The sequence below is a fragment of the Mesoplodon densirostris genome, chromosome 6 (assembly GCF_025265405.1).
Source record: "Mesoplodon densirostris isolate mMesDen1 chromosome 6, mMesDen1 primary haplotype, whole genome shotgun sequence".
Lineage (NCBI taxonomy): Eukaryota > Metazoa > Chordata > Mammalia > Artiodactyla > Ziphiidae > Mesoplodon > Mesoplodon densirostris.
Window position 1 is genome coordinate 5,857,231 of NC_082666.1, and position 17,637 is coordinate 5,874,867.

Genomic DNA, 17,637 nt, shown 5'->3' on the forward strand with positions numbered 1-17,637 from the left:
GGATGGTTCAGATGGAGGGGAGGAGGGGACAGCATGAGCCTCTGCCATGAGCTGCTACCTGGATAAAATAAAAATCAGATCCTGACCCCTTTAATATTTCTTACCAAGACTCTCATGCTTTTATCATCTTGGGATTCCCCACTCAGAATCCTGGACTCACCCCTTTTGAGGCATTTGAGGATTTTACCGCTCTTGGTGACGAACCGCCATAAACTAAAGAAGGGCGATGTGAAAAGGGGCATGGAAAGGAGAAGGCCCACGTGGCATCCCCAGCAGAGACACAATTCTCAGAGAGATTCCTTTTAGGGGAGAGGGTGCACAGAAGTGTAAGAGCTGGAGAAGGATCCCGTGAACCTGTCCACACCCACCTAACCCTGGGAGGACATCATGCACCCCAGCTTGAAGACTACTGCTTGACAACACCCCTGATTTACTTTCCCTACTTTGTAAAAGGCAGATCTTCCCCCACTCCCTCCAACTCTCAGGGACCGGGTTTTAGTCTTGGCTCTCCATCCCTGCAGCATCATTTTTACCCTCCATACACGGAGAGTACGAGCATCTCTGAGATGCATTTTTCTCTCTTTCCAAAGCAGAGGCTCCTGCCTGAGGCGGTGCAGGCTCCGTGCCTGCAGCTGCACGGACGCCCCTGCCATGCAGCTGCAGGCACACTGGCCCTCGCCACTCCCGAGCACGGGCACCTCTCATCCCTCTTCTCTCTCTGAAAGTCTGGAATTTAAAACATTCTTTCCTCCTCACTCTTTTTTCCTCCTCGTCCTTGCCCTATGTCACAAGTGCTGAAATAAAACTTGGAAAGGACCATATTCTATTCCGATCTTCCTGTATATCATTCATTTGGTAGCACCCCTAAAAATTCTCCCTCCTTCATTCCACAAGAAGACCGGAAAGTGTGGTAAATCTAAGATGGTACTACTTAAGTATCAAAGGTAAGTCTCTGGTAGAAAAGGCAGGCATATTTTCAAAGTCACTAGCATAACACTCCCCGTCCCCCAACCCCGACCCTTTGCAATGGCAGGAATGGTGCTTTATTCACCCCAAGTTCTGATTTTGGTGCCACTCTTTATAGAGAAGACAGGAAGAGAGTGTGGTCTATTGGAACTAAAAAAGCTCAAGGGAACGTGATTACCTAAAACTCTCCCAGAGTAAAAAAAACTGGAGAAGATGCTCTCATCGCCCCTCAAAATACGGCGGGGACAATGGGAAGAGTGCCTCTTCCATCTGTCAACCAGCGCGACATAAATAGTAGAAACCACTTGTTTTCTCCAGTAGTCAAGACAGAGAGTGGAACCTGAGACAAGGAGATTTGTTTAAGGAAATGAGGGGAGGGGGGACCCTCTGTACACCTTCCTAACTGACGATTAGGCAAGTGTTAGAGTTAATCATTTGACAAGGCTGATTTGAGATCAGAGGTTGGCAAACTACGCCTGAGGGCCAGCTTTCCACTTCTGTAAACAACCAGTTATTGGGACACAGCCATGCTCATTTGTATACATACTGTCTAAGGCTACTTTCGAGTGCCAATGGCAGAGCTGAGTGGGTGGGACAGAGACCATACGGCCTGAAAGCCTAAAATATTTACTACATGGCCCTTTAAGAAAAAGCCTGCCAACTTCTGATTTAGAGTAAAGTTAAACTTGCATTTCTAAATCAGTTAGCTAATACTATTCTCTTAAATTTGGAGCTTCCTTTTCACAAAATTTCCTCAATGCTATCATAGGATACACAGAGGGAGAACTTAGGTATCAAGCATTTATTCACTCACTGCATGAGGTAGGTAGGGAAATAAACTGTCTTTATGATGATGGCACGTGGAATCTGGTAGGAGAGGGACATGACGTTCCCGTCACCTGCAGAATAAAGAAGATGAAATGTGCCCCAAGAAGGGGACAAGTGAACTGCTGTCCAAGTTTAGAGCGGAGTGCCATTTATTACTTCCTGATGAGGTGGGCGTGTGAGAACGGGAGGAAGAGGGGGAACAGGGAGGGAGGAAGGAGTATAGGGGGCGAAGGAAACGAAAGAAGGGAGGGGGCATCCTGAGGGGGCACGCGAGTGGGGCACTGAAGAGAGTCAACAGGTGAGGATGAGAACAGGTTTCCAGGAGGAAGTCACATCACATCCGAGACTGAGGGTGAGCAGGAGTCAGCCAGGTAAAGGGCTGGGATGGGGGAAGTGTTTCTGGAAGAGCAAAGAGAAGAAAGCTGATTAGGCCGCTGCAGAGTGCAGAACGGGGGAGCGAGACTAGAAGGGCAGGAGGCGGTGGCCAGGTTAGGAAGGGCTGGACCCCCCTGGTTACCAGAAGCTGCCACAAGTCATAGAGCAGAGGGATGGAACTGGTTGGATGGGCTCCAGCAGAAGCATGAAGAAAGTACTGGATGGAACCACTGTCACGCCAAGAACAGCAGGCAGCTTCTTGCATCCGTAGGGCGCACCTCAAAAACGGTGAGAAGGCGCGGGTGCCAAGAAGGAAGATGCTGATAGTTAAAATGACCTGACCCAGAGGGGGAGGGCAGCAGAATGACTGCTCTTCCCAGATCAGGGACCAAGGCAGGCTCTGGAGGCTGGATGCAAAGGTCTTGCTGGCTTCCAAGTGAGCTCATGAACTGGCAGTTTGACGGACAACTCACAACTGCCTTGGTACACAACTAACCCAAATCGCTTTCTACATCAGAACACAACGAACTCAAATCGCTTTCCTCCTGTTTTACTGCCTAGCACTTAAAAAAAAATCTTCCCATTCCTACACGTGTTTGCACATCTCAATGTCCTGAATAAGCCCTATGTTAAGGTTCTTTATGGTTGACTTAAGAGTTGAAGTACCTTTAAACAGACCCAAATAACACCTCCAAAAACTTCTAGGGGACTGAACTTTAACCTCCCAGAGGTCAAAGAACCTGGCTTCCTGGGAAAGTCTGCAAGTTCATATTGCTAAAGAGGTGATCTGATGAACATCCGTCAAAAAATCCCAAAAGCCCAAACAAACAAAAAACCGCAAAGCCCTCGGAAATCTTTACTGCTAAGAAAAAAGTGCCGGCATTCCTGCTTGTTGTTCGTCTCTGCTTTTCTAAACTTTCATCTCACAAACAGCAAGACTGTGACCCTTAGAAAGCTGTCGGGTAAACACAAACATCACCTTCCTTGACAGGATCTGTTTATCCACATATTTATTCAAGAGAACAGAACTGGCCCAGTGACCTCACCCCTGTCAGGAGACAACTGACAAGAGGCTGGGGCAGGCCCCAGATGCCCAGCTCTCCTTAAGCTCCACAGCAAATCTCAAACTCTACACAAAGAGACCAACTTGGAGAAAAACAAACAATTTGTGTAATTCTGTTATTTAAACAGAAGAGAGGATTAACTTTATCAAACCATTATGTAGAACGTAAAAAGCCTGAGAAATTTCTCATACTTCAAATACAGTCTGTCGTCATGGTAAAACACAGGCCTGGGGATGACAGGAGACGTGGTTCAAGGCGCAAAGGGTCTCCCTCAGTTCTTTCCTACTAAAGGAGACTTAATATTTGGGGGGAGGAAAGAGAAGAATTGTATTTATTCTCTAATCACAAGAACTTAGTCCCCCAAAATGCAAAAAATTATGGTTCTCAAAAAAAAAAAAAAAAAGGTGACGATACACATATAATAATGAACTGGAGTTTCAAGTGAGATTCTGGACTTACTGGTGACTTAACGAGCCACATTCTTTCAAATGGGTGTGCAAAGGATTAATGAGAGAAAAAACGTCTGCAAGATGCCAGAGGTTTCATTTGTAAATGTTCAGGCACTCATTATGCAAAGGACATAGTGATACTATTCTCTGTGGGCACAAGTTTTACACTTCAACTCCACGCAGTGGGTGAAAACAAGGCTAAGAGTTGTGGAATGTATTGATCTCAATTTCTGGAAAGGGTGGGCCAGAGAGACACACTGTCCATTAATGAGACATATGCTCAGAGCCAGACAACTTAGTGTTCTTTTTATATTGATGTCCCATAAGAGGAACTGAAACATGATTGCCCCGAAAAGGTAAAAAAGGTTGCTTTGCATGACAGCTTTTTGCTAAGGCAAAAATGCAGATAATGCAATCACTCATGTTTGGTCTAAGAAATCACTAATGCCAATCAAATATAAGATGATCACAAGATACCGTTTCAGAGTAGCAGTGTAAATGGTCACCTTAGTTCCAGTGGCCCTGCGGTAGGTTTTCTGTGAGTGACCATAAACATTAATAATTTTTTAAAATAGACAAGAACTTTTACACCCAAATTGCGGGTTGTTCCATTAAAATCTGCACCGTGTGAGTCTATATAATTATTCCAAAAAGGTTCCCACTTACAAAAACGATGGTGATCTCTCTTTTAGAATCTCCAAAGAGACCAGAGCAATTAGTCATGCCAAATTACATTTTTTCTATGAATGTAAAACATGCACTTTTTTTGGGAAAGGAGATTACAAAATATATACTGTTGTATACCTTGACTGTTTTTCACTTAATAATGTATCACAGAAATATGAACACACATACGTGGCTGGGTACATATGCAGATTAAGGACAGGAAGAGAAGACACTGGCCCACCCACTATGTGCATATTCACGTGCAATCTAGTGTATTTCAGAATCCCTTTTACAGAGCTACTTTGTGGGAGATGAAATATGATAAAGGAAGTCCAAGTTCTCTGCAGAAACACATCTGATACTCTTTGCCAAAGTGCTGGTAATGACGCACTTCTAAGTGGTCTCAAATTCTTTTGGGGATGAGTAGGGTATATAAACAAACCAATGAAATAAACGAAGGAATGAATGAAAGAAAAATGGATGCTGCTAGAAAGAGCCTGTTATAAATGGGAATGGCGGGAAAAAACCAGCAGATAAACTGAAAAAAGGTCATCACTCCCCTTTCCTTTCTTTAAGGTCAGTATGTAGCCACAGCCTCCCCAGAGCCATGCACCAAATCTCAGCTTTTCTTTGGAGAAAAGTGGGAACTTCAATTCCCACGTGTGCACTGAGGAATAACTGAGGGCTAAATCAAGCAAAACTCTCGAATCAGTCAAATTACTTCCAAGCTGATGCTCGAAGACTGTCTTTTACCTTACAGCCCAGCCGAAAAGACTTCCTGTATTATCAAGGCAAGTAAGAACTCAAATGCCGTGGAACTGCTGAGGAAAATCATCTTAAATACTTCCCCGCAACCATTCTTCTTCAGAGAGTGACGCTGGAGAAAGCTGTTAAGGAAATGGCTGACACAGACTCCAACTTAACTGGCAGGTTCACTACCACTTGAAAGGCAAAGATATTTACAGCAACTTACCTCCATCATCCAAGGGCCGTTTTTGTACTCCATAGCCATACACTGAGGGGTCCACTAGAGGTGTGGAATTATTCAAGTGAGGAATTGAATCAATTTTAGCAGCAATCTACAGAGAGAATCAGATTTAAATGCTCAGTAACAAATCATGGCTCCATCGAGGGAGAAAGACAAGAGTCTTCTTTAAAGGGCTGTTACCCCATTTCTCCCCCCGACGGACATTAGTGTAAAGCAATGTCGTGACAGGACATGGACTCTGCACTATTAACTGAGTTCCCTTTTGGTCTTAGTAATAATGTGTCTTTAGAAATGATACTTCCAAAAATTTGTCTTCTACAAGCAAATTTTTAAGTCATCACTTAAAATACAGGTATACCACATTTTAAGGAAAAAAGCAGGCCAACAATATGAAGAGCTTTGTTCAAAAGGTTTTAGCACAGGATTCCCTTAAGGAACAAATTCCCCCAGCAATATTTAAAAGGCCATGTTTGCTCAAATGTTGACAGTTCTTTAGGAATATATTCGTCCTATTAACTTTAACCCCTATAAAGTGATGATGTGATCTACAGAAACATAAAACAACAAGCTGCTCTTCACTGGAAGTTCAAACAGCAGGCAGATGACCATCTGTCCAGACTAGTTTGGAAGGATTCCTGCACTGGAGAAATCGAGATAACCTCTGAGAGGTATTCTAACTTTCAACATTTATCATCAAAGAACAGAACATAGCTATTAAGTTTTTCCCCTAGAAACAAATGCTATGTAGAGCTTCCTACACTTATCTGCTTTGTTTCCATTAGGAATTAAACGTGATTTTCACAATAAATTAACTCTTTGATTTAATCAAAGGAATATTTACGACTGGTCTTGATGTTAGTCCCTCACTTAAGCCTAACAAGCAAGGGTGGATTAGGGGCAGCCGGCACAGATGTCCCAGACCTACGTCTTCAGTGGTAGTTTTCCTGAGGCTGTCCAAATGTGCCCAGAATTCTGAGACTTTCTGGGACCAACATAAATTAAACAAATAAACAACCAAAGACAATCACGATACGGAAAACCTAAGGCAGACTTTAAATGTCAGGCATCCTGGGTCAGGTCTCGTCCCTTCCATTTCCTAGTTCTGTGGTGTTGGGCAAGTCCCCTTCCTCTCTGCCGAAGATCCTCTGGGTATAATACCATCTGCTTCACAGTTTTCGAAAAGATAACAACATTCTCTGAACACAAAGGAGCTCTGTACACGAGAAAGCACTTCACAAATACCAGGGCTGTGAAAGAAGGCAACTCACCCAACAAGTGCTGAGTGTCTACTATGTCCTGGGCCCTGCAGTGAACAAGAATAAGCAGGTCCTTACTCTCCCAGAGTCGGCAGTCAGTGGGGAGTCACAGGTACACAAGCTAATCAGTCAACTGATCATTTCAGCTGGTGATAAGCATGATACTAATAAGAGAAGACAAGGACACACAGAGCCCTCAGGGGAGCTACTTTAAACAGGGTGATCAGGGAAGGCTGCTGGGAGGTGAGATGTGATCTGAGACCTAGATGATGAGGAAGAGCATTCTAGGCAGAGAGCACAGCTTGTACAAAGGCCCTAAGGCAGGAGAAAGCTTGATAGGTAAGCTGACGTCACTAGAACAGAAGGAACTAGATGTGTTCCAAGGGGTGGGCAAGGGCAGTTCACATAGGGCTTCAGAGGTCATGGGAAGGGGCTTGGATTTATTCACTTATTTATTTATATTTATGTATATATTTAGCTGCATCTCGCAGTTTGCAGGATCTTAGTTCCCCGAGCCTGTGCCCCCCTGCAGTGGAAGCATGGAGTCCTAACCACTGGACCGCCAGGGAATTCTGGGGCTCGGATTCTATATGAAGGGTGATGGAAAGCAACTACAAGGCTTAGTAAGGGGAGTAACCTGCTGATTTATGATTTAAAAAAATGCCTTGGACAAGGAAAATATCAATAGATTCTAAGGGGACAAGAGTAGCAGGACCATTTAGGAGGTATTCTAGGCCAGGAGTCAGCAAACTCCAGCTGGTGAACTACCTGCTTTGGTAAATAAAGTTTTATTAGAACACAGCCACACCCATTCACAGAGATCATATGGTGTGCAGAGCATATATATATATATGTATATATATATATATATATATGAAATTTACTACCTGAACTTTTTTTTTTTTTGGCCGCACCACACGGCTTGTGGGATCTCAGTTCCCCGCAAAGGGACTGAACCTGGGCCCTCGGCAGTGAAAGCGCAGAGTCCTAACCACTGGACCACCAGGGAATTCCCACCATCTGGACTTTTGAAGAAAATGTTTGCCCTGTCTAGGCTACAGATGATGGTAGCCTGGACAGGTGCTCGTTGAAAAACACTATTTTAAGCTAAATAGTTAAAATACTAAGACTGCTGATAGAAACCCCATCTCTTAAATTCAAATTTCAAGGCAAGTGGGCATTTGCTCTAAAACAGAATACTGTATAAATCTCGCCTAACAGCATTCTACCACCAGCTTTCTACCTTGCTCTCCGTTATTTGTTTTGGATAAGCTTGTGGAGGTTGGCTACTTACTTAAGATGCAAAACTTATCTTTAAGGACTCAGCTCGGGAAGCAGGCAGATTAAAAGGTGAGGACACTGCAGTGGCTTGTGCCCCACCGAGACCCTTTCGTCTGCTCAATGAACTGAGCAGTAAATGGCCAATGTGAGGGTTTTCAAGATTACTGGCCCAGTTGTCTGATGACAGACCAAAACATTAGCAAGAGACAGTAAGGACGACCCCAAAACATGAGAGAAAAGGCTACGGTTATCAGTGGAGTCCCCCAGTAGTGTGCATGTCAGATCACCCTCAAAGACAGGACCCTAAATGTAAGCTCTACGTATCTGGCACTCTCTCTACCCTCTTCTGATGAGACCTCTTAGCTTTCAGACCTCTTCTTTTCCTTCCAAATTAGCTCAGATGTCATTCCTGAGTCCTTGGCGTTCCTTATAATTTATATGGTATGTTTCATATATTGCTGGAACGTAATTTTTTTCCCCGAAGTTGATATGCCAGAAGTGTTACAATAGTTTTCTATTCCTAATTTTGATTAAATCAACAAGCGACCTTCTAAAATGTGACTGAGGATTTCAGATTTGTTTTTAAATCATGTTTGCTTCAGGTTATCTATAATTTGGGAAATTTTCATTACGAGAAAAGCAGCACAGGATCATGGTTAAGAGGTGTAGCTCTGAAGTCAACAACTGCATTTGAACTGTGGCTAAACAAATGTTAGATGTGAGTTTAACATTATAATATACAATTATACCATAACTTACATTGATATCACATTATATATTATATTACAATATGCTATAAAGAAACAATGTATTCCTTTATTGATACAAATGCAGCCTTGTTCTAAGACATGATTTTAAATGCCTACTAAAATAATGAGTTAAAATTCAATGAGCGCTTACCATGTGTAGGCACTCTGCTAAGAACACTGTAAAGATGCTACCCCATTTATTCCTCATGATGATTCTTCAGAAGGTTAGTATTATTATTTTCACTTCAGGACAAGGAAAAGTGAAGCTCAGAGAGGCTGAGTGACCTGCCCAAAGTCACACATCTTATAAATGGCAGAAACAGCATTGAAGCCCAGGCCTGCCTGACTTGAGTCCATGCTACTGACCACAGCACTAGGCTAACTCTCTTTCCTCCACCCAATATTTTCTTAGACACAGTCACTTCCCGAGGACTTAAAACCTAATGCTTTCCAGTGCACAGAAGTCAAGTTAATTCCTCACGTCCATAACTGACCATTCTGAACAGTAGCTGCTTAAGGGAAGTGAGGTACCTTTTCAGTTAATAATGGTGTAGGCCAGAAAATAAGTCACAGAAGCCACGATATTCCAGGAAAACCAAGGCCACTCCAGTGCTTATCTGAAAGCAAGGCCTTGAGGGGACGCTGCTACCGATTTTCTACTACTTGATTCACTTTCCCCCCTTTCTTGGGGGAGGCGGCAAGAATGGGTTACCTCACTACCCGTGCTATTTTAAGCACAGCTAATAGATGAAATATAAATCAACGTCATAGACATTTACCCTCTGCTGCCAGTAGTCAGTGGAAATGTGGAGGAGCGGAGTACTGGACCAGGAATCAGCCAGGAGTCCTGGTTGTCTAGCTGGCTCTTCCGGTGTACGACCTTGGGCAAGACCTTCAGTGGTCTTGCTCCCTGGAAAATGCAGGGATGAACTAAACCAGTGTTTTCTAAAGAGTACAAAGCAACTTGGGGAGGTGCATGGATGAATGTTCAAAAATATTTTAAATAAATCTAAATTTAAAATGATTTTAAAATACAAAGTAAAGAGAATACTGAGGGTTCACTGATAGGACAAAAATCATAATAAAAGGTGGCACACGATTCACTGAAGTTAGGAAACATGGCAATTAATTATTCCCAGTGCACATCTGTAAGTTGTGTAATCAGAGTAGCTCACCCTATAAACCCAAACAGAAAGCTGTGAATATTTCCACAACTTCACATTTAATAAAACTTTACACTAAATGGAAACAGGCAAAGCTATCTGAATGGCGGCAAGTCATCCACACACTGATTGGGTCCATGTCATTCAACACAGTCACTGTCGATTCTAAAGTAGAGGTGACAGCTCACACCACCGCTTAGGGAGGAGGAACCCAACCTGCTTCCCTGGAACCTCTGCTCTAAAGTCACCCAGGGTGGCCCCACCCTGGCGAACGGACAGACTGGACTGAAAGTCTCTATTCCCCACAGCAGGAAGACACAGTATGTGGCCAGAGCGGTGGAGCCCAGTGGCTGAGAGTGAGCAAGTCTCAGAGGGCAGGTCTTGGAGCCATGGTGCACAGAGGCAAGTCCTCGCTCTGCACCCACTACCTAGGTTACTATGAAGACAGCAGTACATCAAATTTATTGTGCACTCACTAAGTGCCTGATGGTGCCCTCATTTCATCTTCATGGTGACCTCAGACAGCAGCTCAATTCTGTGGGATCTGGAGCCAGTCTGCCTGGAATGGTACCCATGGGGATACCAAGATAACAATGTAAAGCACCCAGAACAACGCTGGGCACATCGTAAGGCATGAGAAATGTTTGCTATTTTAACCTTCTATTGAAAAATAATAATAATACAAAAAAAGTACATGGGTGAGTTGATAGCTCGAATTTTCGTGCACTAAAATGCCAGATCAAGAAACAGAACAGAACCAGCACCCCCGAAGCTGGCCTCATGACCCCTTCAGTCACTACCCACCTCCACCTCCCAAGGGGAACCTCCTAACTTCTAATATTAGCTATTCCAAAAAAAAAAAAAATCTATCTATCTATCTATCTATAGATAGATAGACAGATATAGCCACCATCAATGATCTCCCTTTTACAGATGAGGAAACTGAAGTTTAAAGATGTTAGATAACTTATCCAAAGTCACTAAGCTAGTCATTGGCAGAACCAGAACTCGAGCTCACAGAGACTGAATCCAGAGCCTTAGTAACCACTTCACTATACTACCTCTCGGGTATTCTGCAACCATCAGATGAGAGAACTTATATGAAAGCCCTTGCCTGGCACCCAGCAGATCACAAGCTCAATGAATGGTAGCTATTGTTGTCACTAGAGATGGGGCCCTGGCTGATTCTGCCCTATGAACTGACACGAACCCAAACAAGGAATGCTATATGTCAATCGAATAAGATACCAGCTCTTCTTAGGAGCTTTTGCTGACAACTTCATGCCACCCACATTTGGGGAGAATTAAATACTCCCTTATCTGTCTGCAAAGCACTTTACAAACTACCTTTAAGTAGCGTGACCTCACTGAGAAAGTTGCTGGTTATACTGTCTCCCCATTACAGGGAGCTCTTTGAGGTGCGGACCTGTCTCAATCATCTTGGTACTCCCAGGACAAAGGTTCCTTGACTGGGAGCTCCAGGGATTAGCTTTAGAGAATTCACGAAACTCCTGAAATTACAAACTATTTAAATATTTCTGAGGAGCGGTTCAAAGTTCTCAAGAGTCTTAAAAAGGTCTCTGCTCCAAAAAGAGTTCAAGAACTTCCCTAATGCACAGCAATGTGTCTGGCACATAGAAAGTACTCATTAAACGTTTGCTAAAATTAAAGTGAATATGGAGAAGCCTGTCGGAAAAATGCTAAGATGACCAGCTGAGGCTCCAAGCTGAAATACTGTTCCAGCTAGGAACCCCCCTCCAAAGACCCTCAAGATGACATGACCATTAGTTTTCTCCCTTATGTCCCATCTAATTCCACCAGCATCCCCTTTGATGCTTGGAAGATTCTGCTGCAGAATTCTCATTGAGATGGAAAACTACCCAACTACCTCTGCAAAGGAACCGAGTCCCTCTTAGAATGCAGAAGACATGGGTCCAAGAACTACTGCATATACTAACTGTTTGTGTGCTTCCGAGAATACTGCTCTATCTCCCTTTGGCTTATTATTTCCAAATATAAAATGAAAATTATAACCCTTGTCCTGACTATTTCACTTGGTTGTTCTGAGGATCTAATTCCACAGTAAGATAAAACCAGCAACAAACTTGTCTTATTTATCTTTACACTGGCCCGGCATCCAGCAAGAGGCCTTGGACTCAGCAGATCCTCAAACAATAGCAGGCAATCCCCATCACATCACAATTTCCATGAACACTACTCAGTCTTGCAAGTGATCTGCTATCATCTGATACTAGGATAAAAATGTAGTTCATGCCTCCAAAAGTATTGGCTATTCTTTCCCAAGCGTCTTTAAATAAAACTCTAAATGCAAAACATTTTCAAGAGGGATGCTTAACAGAGTAAAAGAATTGCACAGCAAAGCTAGGGAGAGGGGAGCTTGAACAGACACCTAACACAACACACTAGAAAGTAAAAGAACCAAAATAATATGGCCCAAACTTTTTTCACATCTAGCTAGATGGAAGCTCTGAACGTTGGTGAGCTTGAAGGGACCATTGAGATTATCTAGCTTAATATTTCCTCAAGTTTGATCCACAGACAGTGATTTGGTTTTATGAAAAGAGGGTATGAAGTGACAGGACTTGGGTATATTGACAATGCACATCCCAAACCCTAGTAGGACTTAACGCACAGAAGCGTACTAAGGGCTCTGAGAAGTCCTGCAGTAAAGAAGCCAATTCACCTTTACTTAACCCTGTATCCCCCAAACTTCTCTGTCCATGAGCCCTTTTCCATGGAAGATCTATGAATAGCTTGCAGATCAAATGCTGGGAAAGGCCAACCTAGCCCAAGGTCATGCAGCTACTTGCAGGAGACTCAGATCTCGTAACTCTCCACCAGAGCTCTTTCCATTAGAAATTTAAATTATTGTATGGGCTCACAATTTGGAAAAAGGATGAGGAAAAAAAGCTGCTGACGAGGCATCCCGATGGGCAGTGCAGAACAAAAGCAAGGTGGTGAGAACAAAGGCAACTCGGAGAGTCTGTGCCCCGTGCAGAGGGGCAGCTGCTGCCCAGCTCCTGCCAGATAAAGTCACTGCAGAACGCGGGAGCAGTATGGCCAAGTATTAGATAAAAATCTCACTTTTTACGTGCAACTGTTCTAGTTTCTAAGTGTTGGCACTGTGTGGTCAAACAAAGTACGCCTGCAGGCCCGCTCTGAGCCTTCTCCAGCCCACAAGCCACCAGTCTGAAAACTCTGGTCTAGGCAAATTTGTATTTGGGACTTAAGAAACCTTACTTTGATGATACACATGGGTTATCAGATTTTAAAAGAAAGATAAAGAAGTCCCAGCTGAATATCAGAAAGGCGTTAGAGGCATACAGTGGAACGTACTGTTCACTTACCATCTACTTTTCAAAACCAAATATGAAGTCCAGTGCTTCCACTAAAGGGCGGTGACCCAAATGGGCTCAGTCACATCATGAAAACCCTTAAACAAGAACTCGCTCTCTGTAGGGTCCTCTACTGGGTCCCATCAAAGCAAAGACACAGAGCGACCCACAGATGTCCTGCAGACACTGCTTTTCTTCAAGTGTCTGAGAAAGCTCACATGAATGTACATGCAGGAGTTAGTCCCTTGTGAAACGATGATCTGAGCTACTCAACCACTGGGCACGTCTAAGACAGTCTCAGTGGAGTAAACTTAAAGCCACTGAGCATTCAGCACACGTGACTCTGCCATGAGGCACAAACATCACATACGAGGTGAGCAGAGGCAGTATCTCTCAAGGGGTGCCCAAGAGTCAGTGAACACAGGCCTTTTCTGTAAATGGTGGAGGCCCATTCTTTTAAAGGAAATTTGGTGTTTCCATACAGCACACGTGCCCGATCATCTACTGCTCAGGCCCCAGTGTGAGATGGCAGCACTGGGAAGCATCCTCTGCAGGACGGTGGAACCTCCGAGGCCCCACACCAACCAACAGTTCCAAAAAACAGTGCCAGGACAGAATAGGCTCTAGGCCTTAAAATCTGTCAAAGGTTACTTTCCACGGACGCTTCAGTGGCTTGGTCACAATCATTTGGGAGCAGAATCACCGTGGTGCCCAACTCCATGAGGTACCAATTAACACTGTATTTATGTGACTAGAACACTCTGGAATTATGCAGTGCAGAGGCAATGACTGGGTCCAGGTCAAAATAGGAGCTTAAAGTCCTAAGAAGCCCTAGCAGTTTGATAAGAGAACGTCTATTTGGGTGATGACTGGCAGGCGGTTGGTCCAGCTCGTGGAAGGAAGGCTGCTGGGAATGTGAAGTACACTGAGGTGTGACATCGTCCTGTTAACATTGCGAATGGGTGCACCTGGTGATGGATGCTACTAAACTATCAGCAGTGGGCTTTCCAGGAACTCTTTTATATTTTTAGAAAAGCTAAACAAAACAGAATTGTATCTACTCATCCATAATCTCCATGAGGTCCCCTTGAAAGCCTGACAGACAGTAGTCAGCTTAGAGGTGCAGTGTGGCCACAGAACAGGATAATCTGGCTTTAAGTCCATATCCCATTCTTACTAGGGTCCTGCGCTCTCTAAACGACAAGTTGAAGAATTGAAGAAACACTTTATTTTTGCTAACCAGCCAGTGACTTCAGAGAACTGGACATGATTTTTTTTTTTTTTAACACCCAGCAGTTTTAGATCTTCACCAGTGGGACAGAATCAGATCACATTTCTACATAAAAAAATGACTCTGTTATCCCTTTGGCCAAACTCTATTAGCTCACTGGACTTCGCACTGCTGCACAAATTTTAAATTTTATATGACATCTTCAGAGACTCCCTTCAGATCTAGGAATACCATGCTTAGAGTGATCTAACAGCAACAACTGGTTCCCTTTGTTGGAAAGAGTCCAAAGGATACAAAAGGAGGCTTCTAGATGCCAGGAGGGAAGCTCAGTGGATTAGGTACTGGACTCTACATATCAGACTTAATAGAAACTGCAGGTTCAAACCCCATCAGGGGCAACTCAGACTCTACTGTGATATTCTGGATAAACTGAGCACCAGACAGCTTACTGCTCCCTGACAAACTTATGAGGGCCTTACAGACTGTCCCTGGTGTTTATGAGGACATCTAAGAGGAGAGAAAGCTTTCCAATCATTTAAATAAAGAAATGCACTGTCTTTTATCTCCAGTTACCGGGGGGAAAATCACATTTCTGCAACATGCTGTGTATACAATGGCGAGGTAGAACCACCATCATCAGATGCCCAAATAATATGAGACCCTTTGAGGTAAGCTTTACCATTGATACAAGCACACAGTATTTTAGATTTCTAACATTCCATTCTTGCCCAATGCAAATCTATAATTAAACCTAAAATTAAACCTAAAACCACAAACCTGTGTTTTCTTTAGTTTTTAAAGGCCATCAAATCCTTGGAGATAGGATCGCCCTCCAGCTGTTAATATTCGGAAGTAATACACTTACAGCACTGTCTCCATTGGGCTTACAACTGCTCCAGTCAATGGTGCATTTCGGAGCTGGGAACATTTCCAGTGAAGTTTCCTCTGCTAGTAGTAAACACCACTGCTTCAACAATCCACATTAGGTCAGCATTTAACAGAGGGTCTCCCTCCCTCTTGAGCAGGTTGTCCAAGAATATGAGTTCAACCACTGGCTCAAGAGAAGCAGAAAGTCTTCTCAATGGTTCAAAATTCATTTTATGTTCAACTACAGGCCTTCTGCAAACTGAGGATCTGAGCTCTTTAGGGTAGTGACTATAATTCTTCCTGGATACAGAGGCCGACAAGGTGATTATCACACATCAGCACAGAGTGAAAGCCATTACAGATTAGTAGCCAGTGAGAAACAAGGTTCAGGACCCTGTACTGTAGAGGAGAGCAGTGTAACACGCCGGCAAGCAGAGTGCTGGAAGGGGAGCTGGATGGCACTGTTCATCCATTACAGCCACTGGTTGGCTCTGAAGTCTAAGTAAGATGGATACTCACTATATATTGGTTGGTGCCTAGGCAGTAAGTAACAAGTCATCGGATAAAATTTTAGGCGGAACCACAGGTTTGGAAACTTCTGGGATCCAATGTAATGTCTATAAGAGCATCAGTATTACAGTGAAAAGTCAGTATCTGGGAAACAGGTAGGGTTCCCTCCCCTGGAATACTGGAAAGAGGTGTAAAGACCATATCTTCAAGCGACCGAGTGGAGGCTTTCTTCTAATACAATGAGTCCTGTAGCTTTCTGTTAGGAATCAAGCAGTAATTAGTGATAGCCCAACTTTTAAAGTATCCGTTAGTATGCCTATAATTAAATAGGAAGAGATGATGAGTATAAGACACTCAGCAGAAGAAATTTAAGTGTTAGAGCTAACACTTAAGTTCAGTAAGTTTCACACACAATACAAGGACATGTTCTGTTCTAAACATCATACCAGAAACCAAAGAGTATTTCTGGCAGGTCCCATATTCATTCTCCAGGGAAGCTTGCAACCTCTTAAAAATCAGTTTATTTAACTCTGACAAAATGCACGACATTGTCAGATGGTCAAGTTTCACTGTTGGAATGACTTCATATCACATGCTCCCTGAAAGAGGAAAAACTATTGCCCATAAGGAATTTCTACGTCTTATGGACCACCCACACCCATCTAACATCTTTCCTTCTCTCCTCTCCCAGAGCACCCTCAAAGGTAAAATACCCTCGAATTCCTTCCACTCCACCCTCGAAATATAAGTCTGAAGAGAATGTTTTCCAAATTTTAAAAAGCTACTGGGCCTGAGACAGCCCCCTTCTGTCTAGACCGGGTCCTTGCCGTGAGTTCCCCTAGCCCCCAACCCCCGTAAACCTCAGAACCCCACGCTGGCTGCCCTGCGGGTCCAGCCCCGGCGTGGGGACGCGATAGGGCCAGGCATCCCGGACAAATCCTTTCCCAGCGGCTGCAGGCACCTGGGAGACCGGCCCGACAGGCTGGGCCTGGGCCTCCCAGTGGCGCCTCACCCCTCGGCTCCTCTCGGCTGCAGGAGCTACAAGGAACGGCCGAGCCCAGCTGGGGCGTCAGCCAGGTTACCTCCCGCCCCCAGGCCGGACCCCCTTCTCCCCATCAGGCCCGACCCAGCCCCGCCTCGGGCTCCCGTGCTCCTACCAGCCGGCCGCGCCCGTACCTGCCGGACCCGGTGCAGAGCGTCCACGAAGCCCTCGGCCTTCATCCCCACCGGAGCGCTCTGCCCCTGCACCAGCTCCGCCATTACCGCCCCCGCCGCCGCCGCCGCTCGGCTCCCCCGTCGGGCCTCCCGCTCCGCTTGGGGACCCGTAGCCGGAAAAGGAAAGTCGCCCCACTTCCGGCGGAAGGGGAGACGGGACGCTCGCCGACGCGAGAGGAGCCGCGTCTGCGGGGCGGGGTCAGAGCACGTGACCGCGGTCCGGCCGGAAGTGGGGGGCGGGCCCTGCGAGCGAGGCTGCCATCTGGTTTCGAGGGATAGTTTGCGATCCCGCCATTCCCAGACGCGATTTGATCCAGAGCCGTCGATGATGTCGTGACAGACCCTTGAGGCGCGCGCGCGTGTGCGTGTGTGTGTGTGTGTGTGTGTGTCTCTCGAGGTGTCCTGCTGTCGACCGTTTGGAAACCCAGAGAGGAGTGACCTGGCTTTCCCTAGACGGCACCCTCGCTGCCCCTCTCAGAAACGACCATCGATTAAGAATACTGGGACTGAGCGCTTTGAAATGGCACCGTGAGGACCCAGAGGGAGGCTGGAGGGCAAGGAACAGCACCACAAAATAATGCCCCACGTTTGCAGAGTCCTGGGCCCGAGTTCTTGCATCTTAATCAGTTTCCTCGAGGATGTGCTAATACCACACCTGGGGTTGCCTAGCGAC

At 44.9% G+C, this 17,637-nt stretch overlaps 1 protein-coding gene across 3 annotated transcripts in view; it reads right to left on the reverse strand.

Annotated features, from left to right (window-relative positions):
- Nucleotides 1-17,091, reverse strand: part of FUBP3 (far upstream element binding protein 3) — a 48,882-nt gene extending 31,791 nt beyond the window's left edge. For all 3 annotated transcript variants that reach the window (XM_060100962.1, XM_060100961.1, XM_060100963.1), the window contains exons 1-2: nucleotides 16,926-17,091; nucleotides 5,322-5,427 (exon numbers count right to left, since the gene is read on the reverse strand). In XM_060100962.1, the coding sequence (XP_059956945.1) occupies nucleotides 5,322-5,427; nucleotides 16,926-17,009 (190 nt within the window). In that variant the 5' untranslated portion in view covers nucleotides 17,010-17,091. The remainder of the gene's footprint in view (nucleotides 1-5,321; nucleotides 5,428-16,925) is intronic.
- Nucleotides 17,092-17,637: the final 546 nt, after the last annotated feature.